The sequence below is a fragment of the Rhinopithecus roxellana genome, chromosome 15 (genome assembly GCF_007565055.1).
Source record: "Rhinopithecus roxellana isolate Shanxi Qingling chromosome 15, ASM756505v1, whole genome shotgun sequence".
Taxonomy (NCBI): Eukaryota; Metazoa; Chordata; class Mammalia; order Primates; family Cercopithecidae; genus Rhinopithecus; species Rhinopithecus roxellana.
The window spans coordinates 94,061,891-94,080,088 of NC_044563.1; the positions used below are offsets into that span (position 1 = coordinate 94,061,891).

General features: G+C 40.8%; 1 protein-coding gene across 1 annotated transcript in view; it reads left to right on the forward strand.

Annotated features, from left to right (window-relative positions):
- Nucleotides 1-18,198, forward strand: part of SPON1 (spondin 1) — a 309,576-nt gene that overhangs the window by 117,594 nt on the left and 173,784 nt on the right. Inside the window, exons 4-5 of the mRNA XM_010388387.2 lie at nt 2,304-2,377; nt 7,189-7,311. Of these exons, the coding sequence (XP_010386689.1) occupies nt 2,304-2,377; nt 7,189-7,311 (197 nt within the window). The remainder of the gene's footprint in view (nt 1-2,303; nt 2,378-7,188; nt 7,312-18,198) is intronic.

Here is an 18,198-nt window from a genome sequence, read left to right on the forward strand (position 1 = left end):
ATGAGGTATCTTGGGATGGGACCCAAGTCTAAACACACAATTCATGCACATTTCAAACATATACATGAATAGGCCCTTATATATATAGCCTGAAAGTAATGTTAAACATTATTCTTAATAATTTTGTGCCTAAAACAAGTTTGTGTTTTACACAAACATTGAGCCATCAGAGAGCAAAGGTGTCACCACCGCAGCCTGCCATGTGGACAATTTGTGGTTGTTTGGTGTCACCATCATTCCTAACCCTAAATGTATGTGTTGCCAATAAATGTTTTAACTGTGACCTGATACATGAGGTCAGGCATGGGATTTTCCACTATAGTGTCATGTCAGCACCCAGAAAGTTTTGGATTTTGGAGCATTTCAGATCTTAGATTTTCAGATTAGGCGTGTATAATCTATACCACCTACCTGACTTTCCACTCGTAGGTCCTCCCATGAGCCCATGTTCCTCCCCTCCTGAAGAACTTTATAAGGGATGCCCTTTCCCTGTCTCCTCCCTTCCACTTGCCTAGTTACCTCCTAGTTTGCTCTTTCAAACCTCAGCTCTGCCACCCTTTTTGGGGGGAGCCTTTCCCAGCATGGTTAGGACTCCCTATTTTATGCTCTCCTGCACTCTGTGGACTCCCTTGTAACCTTTAATCAAGGTTGTGTTAAATGATCAGCTGCAGGTTTGGTTATTTGATACTTTCTCCTACTGTGCTGTAAACTTTGAGGATGGGTAGTGTGGCCCCATCTGGCTTGTTTATGACAGTGTCCTGGAACCTCCCTCAGGCCCCTAAGCAGAACCCACAACATTTGTTGAAAATACACCAGTGAATATAATGGGAAGACGAATGGGGTAGGAGGCTGTTGTGGTTGAAATTAGGATGGAGCCTTTGGTTGAAGCAGGAATGTGGGGTCTAGGATACTTCCCACTAAGCCTGCCCCTTCCCCTCCACAGGGGTCCTGGAGGCACAGAGTGGAAAACACTCTGAAAAGCACTGTTGGAGATGATGGGATGCTCTGACTAATAAAAGGCTTTGTTATTTGGCTTTGGCCTAGAGAAGACTGTTATTCTCTTGGCCCAAGGAAACTTTCTTTTGCTTCATAGGAATGATCAAAGTAGCTTTGCGTAGACAGGAAGCATATTTCATTCATTTATTTCAACACCTTGTCTTTCTTGGGTAAGGAATGACTGTAAAAGACATCTGCAGGATGGTCAGAATTGTATTATTTTGTGCAAGACTAGATGTAGAGTAGACATTTCTTTGGAAAGTCATCCTGGCCTCGGCCCAGACCGTCAGGAAGATTGCCTCCAAACTCTGTGGATCCATGCACACACGGCCCCCTTCCTGGGTCTGGAATCATGTGACACAGTGCAGATCATGTGACTCTAATACTCCTTCAGTGTGGTCAGCTATAATAGAGTCAAGGAATCCCTATATTTGTTAAATAGGGTGAATGGAAGTGAAAATTACCTTTTGACTGAGTAGCATTGCTGAGGAAAATCAATAGAAGTAGCCCAAGATCCTTTCGCATTGTCTCAATTTTAAATGTTGTAAACTTTCAAATTACTGAAACTCTGGGTTTCAGTATCCAACCCCTTCAAGGCCAGCTGAAAATCAACAACAGAGTGGGTTAAAATAAAAGAAGCATGTCTGTGCAATCCCAAATTAAAGCGAAAATATGTGCTGGCCAAAAGTAAGTCATTTTTCAACCTCAAAGTATTTTTTCCAAATTCTAAGATCCTGCATTTGACATGTTTAAGAGGGAGATATAACAGCTGAAGTTGTCTTTGTTCAGAATGTAGGAGACAGTTTTGTCTAGACTTTCAGGAAAGATATAGAATGACATTTTCAGAACAAATCAAAATATATTTTTAAATTCCTTTTTCCCCTTCACAAAGAGGATCTGACATGTTTCTGTGATTTGAATTTGGTTGCTCTATAAATGGCCTCAATAGTTTAACATGAAAAGTAGATTAAAATGAACCATTGAGAAAAGTTATTAAAATACTATTAGTTCACTCTCTTACCTTCCCAATAACCTTACCACCAAAAACAATTTAGTAACTAATATTGAGTGGAGTGGTTTCTAGGTATGTGTTAATCTCTTGACATACATTTTCCAACTTAGTTCTCACCACAACCCCATAAAGCAGATATTGCTGTTATGTTAATTTTCTCATGAAGAAACGGAGACACAGACAGTTGGGATGACTCACTCAAAGCCACAAAGCCAAGCAGGGACTGTCTGACCGATCCCCCAAACCTGCCTTCCTGCCCTCCTCACCACCGTGCTTCTGTCTTCTTTCTCCACAGGGCCAGCATCGTACAAAAACGCATTATTTATTTTCAAGATGAGGGCTCTCTGACCAAGAAACTTTGTGAACAAGGTAAGACCCTGTGGGGCGGGGCAGGGGTGGCGTGGCGGGTAGGCAGAGACATGGAAGGCAGCTCCTCCTGCACAAGCCTCCTGCTGCAGGAATTAAGGCCACTGGGCTTCATGAGTTCCTCTGGGTTCTGCTTCCTCACGTAGCTCCGATTTTTAATCTGACTGTGTGCTGTGGATAATTGGATCCGCCTTAAGCTCTAATTACTCAGCTTGATTCCCTGGGTAGGAGATAATGTACCTTATATTGGTGTCGTCGTCTTATTTTTGTGAAACAGTGATTATTCTGAAGAGGTTCCTTGGAATAATTCACAGGACTTAATTAAGGAATGCACAATTGTGTGCCTTTAAAAAGTCTATAAGGGTTCTTTGAGAAAAAATATCATGAGCAAGATCTTGCGTGGCACCAAGACAATATGGGAGGATTTTCTCCAGAGAAGACCAGCAGGGGATGGGGATGCCAAGGGAGTGTTGACCTTGTGATATCACCACATTCAAGGATCTAGTCCTTACATTTGCAAACTCATCAACCTCCTCTCCTTAGGTTGAAGGTATTCTAACAAAGCTCATGGAGACTGACTAGACTTGGGGGATAAAGCAGAGGCCTGAGTTTAGATCAGGCCAAGGTTTGAATCTGCCTCTGCCCCTTCTAGCCATGTGACTTAAATAGATAAAATAGTACAGTACCTTCTTGCACATAGTAAATTTATCTATAGAATAGATAGCTCTTGTTATCTATATCTGAAAGCTTATTCATTAATCTGCAAAACAAATTCACCTTAAACATCTGAATGTTTTTAAAAGTTATTAGATAGCTAAATAAAAATAAAAAATGTTCCACATTTATACAGCATAACTGTCTCATTTCTATTTATTTTTGCAGAATTTTTATTTGCATTTAGAGCAATTAGTCTTTTGAGAAGAAATAATCCTCTCCAACTATAGCAAAGTATAAGCTACTAAGAAAAAGAAAAGTTGATAAAGGTCTTCTGGGAAAACAATAATAATAGCTAATATGTTTGGGGTGCTTTGCTACATGCCAAAAACTATTTTAAGCACTTCATATGCATTAATTTTGTAATCTGCACAAAACCCCTATATGGTAAAGATTATTATTATATTTTTATGGATGAGGAACCTGACACAAAAAAATTAAATAGCTTTCTCAGCATCATATCGTCATGGTGGAAGGCAAGGTTTGAAGTCAGGAGCCGGTGCCCTTAACCATTGCTTTCTATCAAAGCAACTTCTTCCCAGTTCAGTAGTTCTTTTCATTGCCTTTGACAGATCAATGCATTGTCCCCCGTGGATGAGCTGAGCAGAAACTAGGTCCCCTGTTTGGGATTGCTTGGAGAACATGGCAATAGCAAAGGAGAGTCGGATACCTTACATGAGGGTCATACCTCCCAGAAGGGCTGAAGAGCTGGAATCCGTAGTCCAGAGAGCCCTGGACAGTTTCCAGATGGGCACCACCACATGTGTCTTCTGAGGCTTTTCTTTTTTGTATTCAACTGCCTGCAGGTTCACTCAGCCTTTCTCTAAACAGGGAGCATCTCCACTTATTAAGCTCTTGGTTCCTCAATGACAATCCCATCCCTGCTGTACCTCCCTGTGATGAGATCCAGGTGCTGTGGTGGACTTGTGGGTGTTTTGGATCACACCTTTACAAGACACCTCTTGTAAATGCCTTAAGACAAGGTTTCACATAACATCAGGATTGAGACTTTGGGAAGTGCATGTTAGTTAATGATTGATGTCAGTACATGAGGGTGTCAGTGAAGTATCTCCTAAGAACCCTCAGCTCCTGAAAATAAGGCTGTCCTCCCACAGTCAAACTAACAAAACCACACCACAGTGCCTGTGGGAGAAGACCTAGAGCTGCACAGATGAAAAGCAAAGGCAATCAATACTTTTAAAAAGCAAGAGAAACAGTAGATTACTTCCAATTAAGAACAGAGAAACAAAATATTCAAAAAAGTGACCTATAACAAATATATGCATACACATACTTTATTTTTTATTTTTTAATTTTTTTGAGACAGAGTTTCACTGTGTCGCACAGGCTGAAGTGCAGTGGCACAGTCTCAGCTCACTGCAACCTACCCCTCCCGGGTTCAGGCGATTCTCCTGCCTCAGCCTCCTGAGTAGCTGGGATTACAGGAACGTACCACCATGCCCATTTTTGTAATTTTAGTAGAGATGGGGTTTCATCTCTGCTAAAGATGAAAAGATCTCTGTCTCACAAGTAAGAACTAAATAGAGATTTGCCATGTTGGCCAGGCTGGTCTCGAATTCCTGACCTCAAGTGATCCGCTTATCTCTGCCTCCCAAAGTGTGGAATTACAGGCATGAGCTGCTGTGCCCGACCCTGCATACACATGCTTTAATACCATGTCACAAACAATTAAAGAAAAGAGACCAAAAAAAAAGGCAAAATGAAGGGAAACACAGAAAAAAGAGGGAAATGTCAACAGAAAAGGGATAATGAGAAAAGGAAGCAAAAGGGAAGAGGAACAAAGAATTCGGGAAGAGAGTTACAAAGGAAGTCAGTGGATTTAGAGTAGAAATGGAGAGAGAGGGCAGCTCTGGAGATGCTCTATAGCCTGAAATTACCCATGGTTGGCAGGCCCTGCTGTGGTTAGAAGAGGAGTAAGTGGACGATTCTTATCACTGCCCTTTGAAAGCCTGATTCATTTTCAATAGGCTTTTCCTCAGTAGGAAAACAGTATATCTGTTTTTATTTTCAAAGTTAAAAATTTATTTTTCAAATGGAAGCTTAAAAATGTATTTTTCAAATGGAAGCTTATTTTCCTTTGAAAATCCAAAAGGTTTATTATGCATCCCTTTGAACTCACCTCAGAATTATCTTTAAGCTTACCACCTATATCTGAAAGCCCTTTTGATAAGGCAAAGCTACCAGTTGGCCTTCTTTTGGTTTTTGTAGAGACTATTGCTGCCTCATTTAATAGCCCCCAGTAGTTACAATTGAAACCTCAGCATGTATCTCTGATTTAGAAACCCTAGAGCTATGTAGGAAGGCATTTTTTTTTTTAAGTGCATCTTTCTTCATTTGGAAAAAACAACACAGAAACAATAAAAAAGTTTTCTCTCTTTGCTATCTATGCAGACCTATCCAGATGAGGTCTTTCCTGGAGTAATGTAGTGCAGAGATTAAGGACATGAGTTCTGGACCCAAAAAGACCTGGCCTCCAGTTCTGCCTGCCGTGTTCACTAACCCTGTGACCTTGAACAGGTTACTTAATCTGCCTCAATTTACTGATCTGTAAAATGGGAATAGAAAAAGTACTTACCTCCTAGCATTGTTAGGATTAAATGAGACAATATATGGAAAGAAAACAGCACATGAAAGGACTCAGTATTTTGTAGTTATTGTTATGATGTCTCATGCTTTCATCTCCACCCTAGAACCTAGAATTCACTTCTATCCATCATGGATTTTATATATTTAAACCAAATCAACCCAGTAAATTCCAAAAGGAAGTCTTACAAAATGCTCTTCCTAACACTCACAATGATTTTAACATTCTTTGTTACTACTCTTTGTATAATATTTAAGAATAAATGTCCAACTGCAAAGAAAAAAAACCATTTATGTTAATACTACTAGAGGAAGTGAAAAAAAGCAACTGAAGCAAGTTACATCTGTAGTCATTGTTTTCATCTTGCAGGAAGCAGAACAGACTAAAAGCAACAATGTGCAGCTAGAGATGTGGGTTTGACAATCAGAGATACTGAATTTATTCATGTAATCTCTCTTTCCCCACTTATCAGCTATTCACAGCTAAAAATGAGGGCCGAGAGGGAATCAAGTTTTTCCTGGCTGCTTCTATACCCAGAAGTACAGTAAACCTGAGCTTATGAACACATTTCCACCTCCCACCCCTCCCAGTGAAGTCTCTGAAAGCATGATAAGAAGTGACGTGAGGCCGGGCGCGGTGGCTCAAGCCTGTAATCCCAGCACTTTGGGAGGCCGAGACAGGCGGATCACGAGGTCAGGAAATCGAGACCATCCTGGCTAACACGGTGAAACCCCGTCTCTACTAAAAAATACAAAAAACTAGCCGGGCGAGGTGGCGGGCGCCTGTAGTCCCAGCTACTCGGGAGGCTGAGGCAGGAGAATGGCTTAAACCCGGGAGGCGGAGCTTGCAGTGAGCTGAGATCCGGCCACTGCACTCCAGCCTGGGCGACACAGTGAGACTCCGTCTCAAAAAAAAAAAAAAAAAAAAAAAAAAAAAAAGAAGTGACGTGATTATATATGCATGCCTTCCCCCTCCCACCCCCCCGCTTCAGTAGTTCTTTATATCTCTCCATTTATTTTCACTGCTCTGCTTTAAAGTCACTCCTTCTGGTCCTGTCATTTTGGCCCCAGAGAATGTTTCCTAAAGAAAGCACACATGTGTATTCCTCTTAAAATTTGTTAGAGAAATCCTGTTGTGAGAGGGGTGGGGAAGGAGACGAGGATCCAGAAAGGATGATTTAGTAAATTTTACCCCTGACTTTTCAACATAGCCCCCATCTTAAATATTCTCGAATAACCTGTGGGTTATTGTTCCCACAGATCTTCTTAAGTTATTAGGGAAAAAGCTCTGATTTTTTTTTCCAAAATATTACCATACTTAAAGGCATACAGAATCCTTTATTGCCCAAGTACTGATCTGGCTCTAAGTCTTATTAACTAAAGAAAACTGCATCTTCTTTTCCTAAAGGTTAAGGATAAAATGAGATCACGATAGCACCACCTTAGGTACAACCCACATTTGCTTTCTAACTTGGTGACTCTTCTGACTGTTTCAGATTCCACATTTGATGGGGTGACTGACAAACCCATCTTAGACTGCTGTGCCTGCGGAACTGCCAAGTACAGACTCACATTTTATGGGAATTGGTCTGAGAAGACACACCCAAAGGATTACCCTCGTGAGTAGAGTGGCCACTCTGTGGTTTGAGGAAAAGCACATGGTCAAAGTTCTGTCTGGTTGTGGGGCATGCTAGCTACAGCATGTCAGATCTGCTCCCTAGTATCAGCTGGTTCATGAAATGCACATTCCAAGTACGTATATTCATCAAGACAGGCAGACATTATACGGGTATACTTTCAGCTTCTTTGCATAGTGTTGTGCCTTTTTTTTTTTTTTTTTTTTTTTTTTTGAGACGGAGTCTCACTCTGTTGCCGAGGCTGGAGTGCAGTGGCACAATCTCGGCTCACTGCAACATCTGCCTCCCAGGTTCAAACAATTCTCGTGCCTCAGCCTCCTGAGTAGCTGGGATTACAGATATGGACCACTGTGCCCAGCTAATTTTTGTATTTTTAGTAGAGATGGGGTTTCGCCATGTTGGCCAGGCTGGTCTTGAACACCTGACCTCAGGTGATCCACCCACCTTGACCTCCCAAAATGCTGGAATTACAGGCATGAGCCACTGCGCCCAGCCCCAGCATTGTGCTTTCTTATCTGTGATTTTTAAAAATATTTCTGAAGTCATGCTGCTTATCTTCAGGTCAGGCATTTGGTAACCTCAATGCCCCTTGCCATGACCCTATCCATGAATTCCATGACAGACCTGCTGGAAATACCTGGCAAAAGGAACCTGCTCTTGACTCTACAGGTCAAGGTCAACAAATACTCTACTATCATAGCTGTTGGTAATTAGTCAGCATGCCCTTTTTCTACTGACTTCAGATGCCACCTTGAAATCCCTTCACGAGGGGCCAGGCACAGTGGCTCAAGCTTGTACTCCCAGTGCTTTGGGAGGCTGATATGGGAGGATCCTTTGAGGCTAGGAATTAGATACCTGCCTAAGCAACGTAGCAACATTTTAAAATTAACTGGGCATGGTGGCACATGCCTGTAGTCCTGTAGTCTTGCCTGTAGTCCTAGCTACTCAGGAGGCTAAGACAGGAGGATCTTAAGCCCAGGAGTTCAAGACTGCAGTGAGTCATGATCACGCCAGTACACTCCAGCCTGGGCAGCAGAGTGAGACTCTGACTCAAAAAAAAAAAAAAAAAAAAAAAAAATCCTTTCATCACATTGTTATCAAGATAGCCAAAACAAAGCCATGATAATTGTCAGGAGACCCAAAGCTGACTATTTTTTAAGTAGATCCTACTAATTCCACTTTATCATATAACTATCTCAACAAATACCTAACATGTGCCAGGCACTGTGCTCAGCTCTAGAGTTATCATATGGAACAAAAAAAAAAAAAAAAAAGATGCACCCCATATTCTCAAGCCACTCAGCGGCTAGTGGAGAGACAGACACTAACCAAATAGTCATGCAGAAAGATGTGAAGACTAAGAAAAGTGGACTTACTGTGAACCAAGCATTTCTAAATATGTTCTAGTGTTTAATCCTCAAAGTAATGTGTTTTTGTGGATATGTTTACTGGGGAACAGAGAGATGTCATTATTTGCCCACGTTGAGATGTAAGTAATGGATCCAAATCCAAAGGGGTTTGTCAGGCTCCTAGGCCTGCCTTTTGTTTGGGTTGCATGTTGCCCATTCTCTCTGTGGGTGGCAGGATGTCCGTGTGTGGCACTGAGCCTGCTTTTTCTGTTCATTGTCTGTTTTGTTCTTGTGCATTTTGCTTTGGAGTTGCCACAGTTCAGGAAGAACAGTAGGAATGGGAGAGAGAGAGATTAAAAAGAGGGATTTGGCTCAGGTCCCAAAGGAAAGGGGGAGAAAAAGGCACATGATTGGGACTTAAGACTCAGACCAGATCAGAACCTCCATGATCCCCACACAGCCCACCCAGAGGGGACTCTGACATTTGTTGGCAAATCAAGAGCCCTATTGTTTAGTGTTACCCACATGCAATCAAGGCTTGGGATCTTAGAAGCCTCTTTCTAGTTTATTCTTCTGACTCTGAGATTCAGCCTGATCTGCATCAGCTGTGTGGGAGACCTGTACGAAGAAACTTGGACTGTCTGCCTGGGGGAAAGAAAACACTTGGAACAAGCGTGATGGAAAAAATTTCCTCCAGCCTCTCTTATCCACTAACCAGAGGAAATAAAATGTTAGGGGCCCATTACTCATCTTTTGTGATCCTAAGAAGTTTCTTGACCTTTTCTATTCTGCCACTGTCATTTCCCAGAATTTAGGGAGGAGGTGAAAAAAAATTGTTTTTGGGTCTTTGGGCCAAATCAAGTACAAATCTATACAGAATTTCTGTGGAGTTGAGAGTTTCTTAGTAATCATAGCAGACGTGTGTTCCAGATCTTCTAGGATTGTTCCATTTCTGGCATTATGTCTGATAGAAATTGTCTATCAGATTGTGTCCTAATTTTTGGTTGGGAAAACTTGGTCACTTGTACAGAATAACACTTAACATATCATACTGCAATTATTTTTTAAAAAATATTTCTTTCCCACTAGACTGAGAAGTCCTCCAGGACAAAAGTGATGCTGCGCTTATCTTTGATTCTTAGTGCCTGTTGCCTTCCCAAGCACTATGTACTGATTGTTGAACTCAGAGTGGCATTCATTATGACCTGGGAAGCAGATATCTAGCCTTCACCTAGTCATGATGGGCAGTAATGAGGAGAGTGTGAACCAAACCTTCATGTAGGAAAAGGAGTGAACACTCAGGGAGACTAGAGCCATTTAAAAGGGCATGGGGGAGGATCTAATCAGGACCTTGAAAATTTAATGTTCTCAAAAGTTATTTCTATCAGACTTAAGTAATAGATGAATTTCCTTTTGCCACTGCAAAGATGATGCTGTCTTGATAACCAATCTCTATCATCATGCCCAGAGAAGCTTCCCACAACAGTGCAAATTGACAGTTGCCAAGCCCCCTGTCCTTTATTAGTCATCCAAAACGCTGCTTTCTCTACAGTGATCTTAGGACAGTGGTTCTCAAGCTTTTAAATCTGAGGACCCCTTTTACATGCTTAAAAAATCTTTGAGGATCCCAACATAAGTGGTTTATATGGGTTATAGCCATCAATCTTCCATATATCAAAAATTAAAACTGAGAAATTTAAAAATATTATTTATTTTTAAAATAAACCTAGTAAATTAGAAATAATAAACTCATTACAGGTTAATACAAAGAACATATTTTGTGAAAATACCTATATTGTTCAAAACAAAAGAAATGTGAAAAGAGGATCAATGTTTTAAGTTTTTGCAACTGTCTTTTCTTCTGGCTTAATAGAAGACACCTGGATTCCCATTTGCCTTTGTTTCTGCATTCAACTTTGAAAGTAGATTCACATAGATTTTTAAAAATCTTTTTTTTGGTTGCAGTATGTGAAGAAAATTCTGTCTCATATCACTATGTAATTGGAAAGGGGAAGAGTATTTTAATAACCTTTTCTGATAATTATAGATAATCTTTGATCCTACACCAGAACTCTGCAAATTGTTGTTTTTTAAAAGGTTAATTACAATGTGGAATATGAAACTGTATCAGTGAACTTGTACTCCTACAGTAAAAGTCATTGCTTTACCTTCTACTTTAAATGGATCTTTTACAAATGCATGGTTTTGTAACACCTTATGTTGATCATTTGGAAAATATTGGTTTACTGAGTTATGCAGATTGTCCAAGTGTTGACACAGTTCATTAAACAATATGAAAAGCCATATCCATTAATATCACTACCAACCTCATCAGAAAAGTATTTAATATTGGAAAGCTATCAAGTTCATAATAATGAATACAAGTTTTCTAAAATTCTGGGTTTTGCTTTAAAGCTCAAATTTTATCACTGGCAACAAATACTGTCAGTTGTTTTCCTTGAAGTGACAGGCTCACTTTATTTTTTAGATAATGTAGGCCAAATTCCCAAGTCTGAATAACCATAATTTGTCTGTCATTTGTCCTTTCAAGTGAAAATGATGTTTTATGAACATAAAAAGTGGCTAGTCCAGCTCGCACCTCAAAGAGTCGCATAAGTGCTTTTATTCAAGACAATCACAGTACTTCAGCATATAGCAGAAGTGCTTCTGCATAGTTCCCAATTAGTCACACAGAATAATAAAAAGGTGTGTACTCAAAGGCAGAGATCTAATGAAATTAATCATTTTTATTGTTTTTTCAAGGACATTCTTTTTTTTTTAACTTTAAGTTCTGGGATATGTGTACAGAATGTGCAGGTTTTTTGCATAAGTATACATGTGCCATGGTGGTTTTGCTGCACCTATCAACCCGTCATCTAGGTTTTAAGCCCCATGTGCATTAGGTATTTGTCCTAATGCTCTCCCTCCCCTTGCCCCACACCTCCAGACAGGCCCTGGTGTGTGATGTTTCCCTCCCTGTGTCCATGTGTTCCCATTGTTCAACTCCCACTTACAAGTGAGAACATGCTGTTTGGTTTTCTGTTCCTGTGTTAGTTTGCTCCGGATGATGATTTCCAACTTTATCCATACCCCTGCAAAGAACATGAACTCATTCTTTTTTATGGCTGCATAGTATTCCGTGGTATATATGTGCCACATTTTCTTTATCCAGTCTATCATTGATGGGCATTTGGGTTGGTTCCAAGTCTTAGCTGTTGTAAACAGTGCTACAATAAACATATGTGTGCATGTGTATTTATAGTAGGATGATTTTTAATTCTTTGGGTATATACCCAGTAATGGGATCGCTAGGTCAAATGGTATTTCTGGTTCCAGACCCTTGAGGATTGCCACATTGTGTTCCACAATGGTTGAACTAATTTACATTCCTACCAACAGTGTAAAAGCATTCGTATTTCTCCATATCCTCTCCAGCGTCTGTTGTTTCCTCACTTTTTAATGATCGCCATTCTAACTGGCATGAGATGGTATCTCATTGTGGTTTTGATTTGCATTTCCCTAATGACCAGTGATGATGAGCTTTTTCATATGTTTGTTTGCCATATAAATGTCTTCTTTTGAGAAATGTCTGTTCATATCCTTTGCCCACTTTTTGATGGGGTTGTTTATTTTTACCTTGTAAATTTGTTTAAGTTCCTTGTAGATTCTGGATATTAGCCATTTGTCAGATGGATAGATTGCAAAAAATTTTCTCCCATTCTGTAGGTTGCTTGTTCACTCTGATGCTAGTTTCTTTTGCTGTGCTGAAGCTCTTTAGTTTAGTAAGATCCCATTTGTCAATTTTGGCTTTTGTTGCCATTGCTTTTGGTGTTTTAGTCATGAAGTTTTGCCCATGCCTATGTTCTGAATGATATTGCCTAGATCTTCTTCTAGAGTTTTTATGCTTTTAGGTTTTACATTTAAGTCTTTAATCTATCCTGAGTTAATTTTTGTATAAGATATAAGGAAGGGGTCCAGTTTCTGTTTTATGCATATGGCTAGGCAGTTTTCCCAGTACCATTTATTAAATAGAGAATCCTTTCCCCATTGCTTTTGTCAGGTTTGTCAAAGATTAGAGGGTTGTAGATGTGTGGTGTTATTTCTGAGGCCTCTGTTCTGTTCCATTGGTCTATATATCTGTTTTGGTACCAGTACCATGCTGCTTTGGTTACTGTGGCCTTGTAGTATAGTTTGAAGTCAGGTAGCATGATGCCTCCAGCTTTGTTCTTTTTGCTTAGGATTGTCTTGCCTATACGGGCTCTTTTTTAGTTCCATATGAAATTTAAAGTAGTTTTTTCTAGTTTTGTGAAGAAACTTAGTGGTAGCTTGATGGGAATAACATTGAATCTATAAATTGCTTTGGGCAGTATGGCCATTTTCACAATATTAATTCTTCCTATCCATGAGCATGGAATCGTTTTCCATTTGTTTGTGTCCTCTCTTGTTTCCTTGAGCAGTGGTTTGTAGTTTTCCTTGAAGAGGTCCTTCATGTCCCTTGTAAGTTGTATTCCTAGGTATTTTATTCTCTTTGTAGCAATTGTGAATGGGAATTCACTCATGATTTGGCTCTCTGCTTGCCTATTATTGGTGTATAGGAATGTTTGTGATTTTTGCACAATTATTTTGTATCCTGAGACTTTGCTGAAGTTGCTTATCAGCTTGAGATTTTGGGCTGAGATGATGGAGTTTTCTAAATATACAATCATGTCATCTGCAAACAGAGACAATTTGACCTCCTCTCTTCCTATTTGAATACCCTTTATTTCTTTGTCTTGCCTGACTGACCTGGCCAGAACTTCCAATACTATGTTGAATAGGAGTGGTGAGAGAGGGCATCCTTGTCTTGTGCTGGTTTTCAAGGGAAATGCTTCCAGCTTTTGCCCATTCAATATGATATTGGTTATGGGTTTGTCTTAAATAGCTCTTATTATTTTGAGATATGTTCTATCAATACCTAGTTTATTGAGAGTTTTAAGCATGAAGGGCTGTTGAATTTTACCAAAGGCTTTTTCTGCATCCTTGTCAGCGTCTGCTGCACTCTTCAGAGCCTGTGGGCAGGAATGTTTAAATCTGCTGAAGGTGGGCCCACAGCCGCCCCTTCCCCAAGGTGATCTGTCTCCGGGAGAGGGGAGTTTTATCTATAAGCCCCTGACTGGGCCAGCTGCCTTTCGATCTCAGAGATGCCCTGCCCTGTGAGGAGGAATTTAGAGAGGCAGTCTGGCCACAGTTGTTTTGCCATGCTGTGTTGAGTTCTGCCCAGTCTGAACTTCCCAGCCTCCTTAGCACTGTCAGGGGAAAACTGACTACTCAAGCCTCAGTAATAGTGGATGCCCCTCCCCGCACCAACCTCAATCATCCCAGGTCAACTTCAGACTGCTGTGCTGGCAGTAAGAATTTCCAGCCAGCAGTTCTTAGACCGCTGGGTTCCATGGGAGTGGGACCTGCTGGGCAAGACCACTTGGTTCACTGGCTTCAGCCCCATTTCCAGGGTAGTGAATGGTTCTGTCTTGCTGGAGTTCCAGGTGCCACTGGGGTATGGAAAAAAAAAAAAAAAACATGCAGCTAGCTTGGCGTCTGCCCAAAAGCCGCCCAGTTTTGTAATTGAAACCCAGGACCCTGGTGGTGTAGGCACACGAGGTAATCCCTTGGTCTGCAGATTGCAATAACTATGGGAAAAGTGTAGTATCTGGGCCCGATAGCACAGTCCTTCACGGCTTCCCTTTGCTGGGAGAGGGAGGCCCCCAGCTGCTTGCACTTTCTGGGCAAGGCTGCACCCCATCTTGTTTCTGCTCATCCTCTGTGGGCTGTGTCCACTGCCTAACCAGTCCCAATGAGATGAACAGGATACCTCAGTTGGAAATGCAGAAATCACCCACCTTCTGCGTTGGTCTCACTGTGAGCTGCAGACCAGAGCTGTTCCTATTTGGCCATCTTGCCAATACCCTCCAAGGACATTCTTAAGTGAAACGGACCCCTTTTGTTTTTTACTGTTGGTATGTGGCAGTGAAAAATACATCAGCTACTAATATGGTTTGGGGCCATTGCCTTGATCCATGCTCAGTGACAGAGTTAATGTCAACACATTACAAAGGGAAGTAATGTCTTAGCATTATTATAAAAATAGTTTTCACCTTCTAGACCCCCTGAAAGGATCTCGGGGTTCCCAGGGGTCTGTGATCCATACTTTGAGAACCTCTGCAATAGATAAGATAGCAGCCTAAGGTGTCTGACTTTCAGTACTCTTTGGGTAACTTGCCCTTCGGAATTTATGTTGGACACTCTAGGAAGGATAGGAAAACACCCAGTCTCTGCAGGTGGGCCACATCTGTAGAGGCTCTTCTTAACCATTATACAAAATGGTTTGTTCCAAGTGCTGTTTCTGGGCTTCTCTCCATCAGAGCACAGAGTTCTCTCTAGGAGGGGCTAGATGTGGTTAGATAAGAAGGGAGGCAGGGGAATTACCTAAATGACCTCTGGCATTCCGTATCTATTGTAATGCCATAGATCTCTGCTCGTCATCTGGAAATAGTGAAATCCTTTTAAAACACTTCTAATCTAGTAGTTCTAGAAATTCATTTTAACTTATAATGTAAGTTTTACCTCCTAATTTTATAAGTGAAAAATTCCTGAAGCACAAAGAAGTTACCGACTCAGATGACATAGCCAGAGAGTGTCCAAAACAAAATCAAAGCTTAAGTCTCCTGATTCCTTTTTGCCTTCCTCTCTAGGCTATCAGGAGGCAATCAATCCTCTGTCCTCTGCAGGAAAATTAGTATTGTATACACAAAGCATCTTTTAATAAGGCCCTGCTTTACTAACATGAACTCAACTGGTACCAAATTTGGTGCCATACTGAACAGCTTTGCCCCACTCTACAAAAGCCTACGTTGCAGAGATCCTAACTTAGAAGTCAGAAAGAGAAGGTCTGGCTGGATTCACTGAGCCTGAGTGGAGTTCATGGACCCTAAAGTGTCAGAAGAGCTGCCAGCTCCTGCAATGTCTGTGCTAGGCACTGTGAGTCTGTAGCTCCCAACTGTAGCTCAGAAGCAGTTGCTTCACAGAAACAAGATGACTGGGCAGTGTTACCACATAAGGGTGTCCTGGAGGCTGGAGACATGCCCAGTCTTTGCCAAGGGATTGGGAGTTACCTAAAAGATGCCGAGTCTCTTTACTCTGTAGCTCTGAATACAGCTCTTGGGTTTTTGACAAGTGCTCCTATCCCATAGACACCCTTTCATCACTCTTGACAATGTAAGCTGCATAGCTTCCCCCATTTTTGTTATGACATCGGTTTTAATGCTGTTTAACAGATATGCATTGATGAAAAGAACATTTTTTCCAGGAGCCAATTATGTTTTTCATTTGCCAATACATTGCCTAAAATATAAATACAGCAATTGGGAAATATACTCTATATAATCAAAGTTCATTTTACAGTGTAATTCAGCCATCTTTTCTATTGGGTCACTGGATTTAGGAAATTATTATTAAGTCCAATCACATGAAACTTAGCAACTACTTTTGTTTCTTCATATATTCATCTATGTACAGAGTATCTATATCACATTTGAACCCACTGTGTTCTGCTTTTTGCATTTGATTTTGTCTTCATGCTCATTCTAGGCATTCATGCTCATTCAGCTTGTTCTAGGCAACTTATCTATTGTTTTATTGATCATTGAAGTAATGTCAGGTCTTTTGCTAATGTAGAAAGCACTGCAATAAAAAACTTTGTACTTAGGCCGGGCATGGTAGTCACACCTATAATCCCAGCACTTTGGGAGGCCAAGGCAGGTGGATCACTTGAGGTCAGGAGTTTGAGACCAGCCTAGCCAACATGGTGAAACCCTATCTCTACTAAAAATACAAAAGCTCACTAGGCATGCTGGTGTGTGCCTGTAATTCCAACTACTCAGGAGGCTGAGGCACGAGAATCGCTTGAACCCGGGAGGCAGAGGTTGCAGTGAGTCAAGATTGTACCACTGCACTCTAGCCTGAGTGACAGAGTCAGACTCTGTGTCAAAAAAAAAAAAAAAAAAAAAAAAAAACCACCACAACACTTTGTACTTAAAGTCTTCCTCAATCCTTCTCCTTTCTTTGGAATTATTTCCTTAAATAATTTCCCAAGATTAAAACTGCTGGATCAAAGGATATGGATTTTTCTTGTGGCCCTTGAGACGTCTTGCCAGATTCTTCTCCAAAACATTTGTATCAGTTCAGTTTATTACCAGTAATGAATAAATGTGTCTGTTTCTCCTAGCCTCCTCAGCGTTCAATTAAAATTTTCATTAAAATTTTATTTATTAATTATTTATTCAAAATTACTCTTAAATTGGCATTGGTTTAATTACCAACACACTTGAATCTTTTTTCATGTTTATTGTCCTTTGCCTTTAAAACCACTAGGGTGTTGGCATGAATCAAGTCTGATTTTGCTCCTTGTCTCCCCAGGGAGTCAGTCATTGTCTGGCACATTGAAAGTTCTGAATAAATAGTATGGAATGAATGGATGAATGAATGAGAAGCAGTTACAAAATGAGTAAGGAAGAGAGTGGAGGGAGATGAGCAATGAAAAGCTGATGAAGAGGTTAGGCCAGAAGAAAGATAAGGCCATATGTGGATGCTGGGTGGACAGCAGCTTGGATGGGGCCAGTGGTGTGTGGGAGGATGGTCTAGGAGGACATTGCAGTCGGTTAGCAGGCAGTGGTGTGGCTTGGACTGCAGCAGTGAAAGTGGTAATGGAGAAAATTGGTATATTTGACATCTCTTTTAACAGTACATTCTGTCACGGACTGGATGCGGAGGAGTAAGAGAGAGAAGCATCATAGCTGACAAGCTAGGTTTCTGGCTTGGAAATGGAGGTGCTCTTTCTTTTGAAAATATTCCTCAATATTATTATCTTTCTCTTTTTGCAAATGTCTTTGAAATCATTTCATCAAGCTCTGGAAAGGATCCTGTCAGCATTTTAAGTGGAATTGCACTAAATCTCAAAATTACCTTGAGAGGAGTTGTTAACTTTATAATGTTTAGCTTGTCTAGTTTTTTCCCATTAATGAATAAAACCAAACCATGCCTTGAACAGTGATACCATATGGACCATAGCCCTTCTTCCTCAATCTAACTGCAGAGACAAAATTAATCATTATATTACCGTTCTCCAGAGAAACAGACCAGTAGGAGACAGATAAATGAGAGATTAGATAGACAGATAGATAGATAGATAAATTTTTTTTATGAGGAATTGGTTCGCATGATTATGGGGGCTGAGAAGTTCCACAATCTGCCATCTGCAAACCAGAGACCCAGGAGAGCCAGCGGTGTGGTTCTAGTTGAAGTCCAAAAGCCTGAGAACAAAGGGAGCCAATGGTGTAAATCCCAGTCCCAGAGCAGGAGAAGGCCAATGTTCCTGGTCAAGCAGGCAGGCAGGATGTAAAGAAATGGATTTCTTCTTCCTCTGCATATTGTTCTATTTGGCCCTTGATTGATTGGATGAGGTCCACACACACTGGAGAGGGAAGTC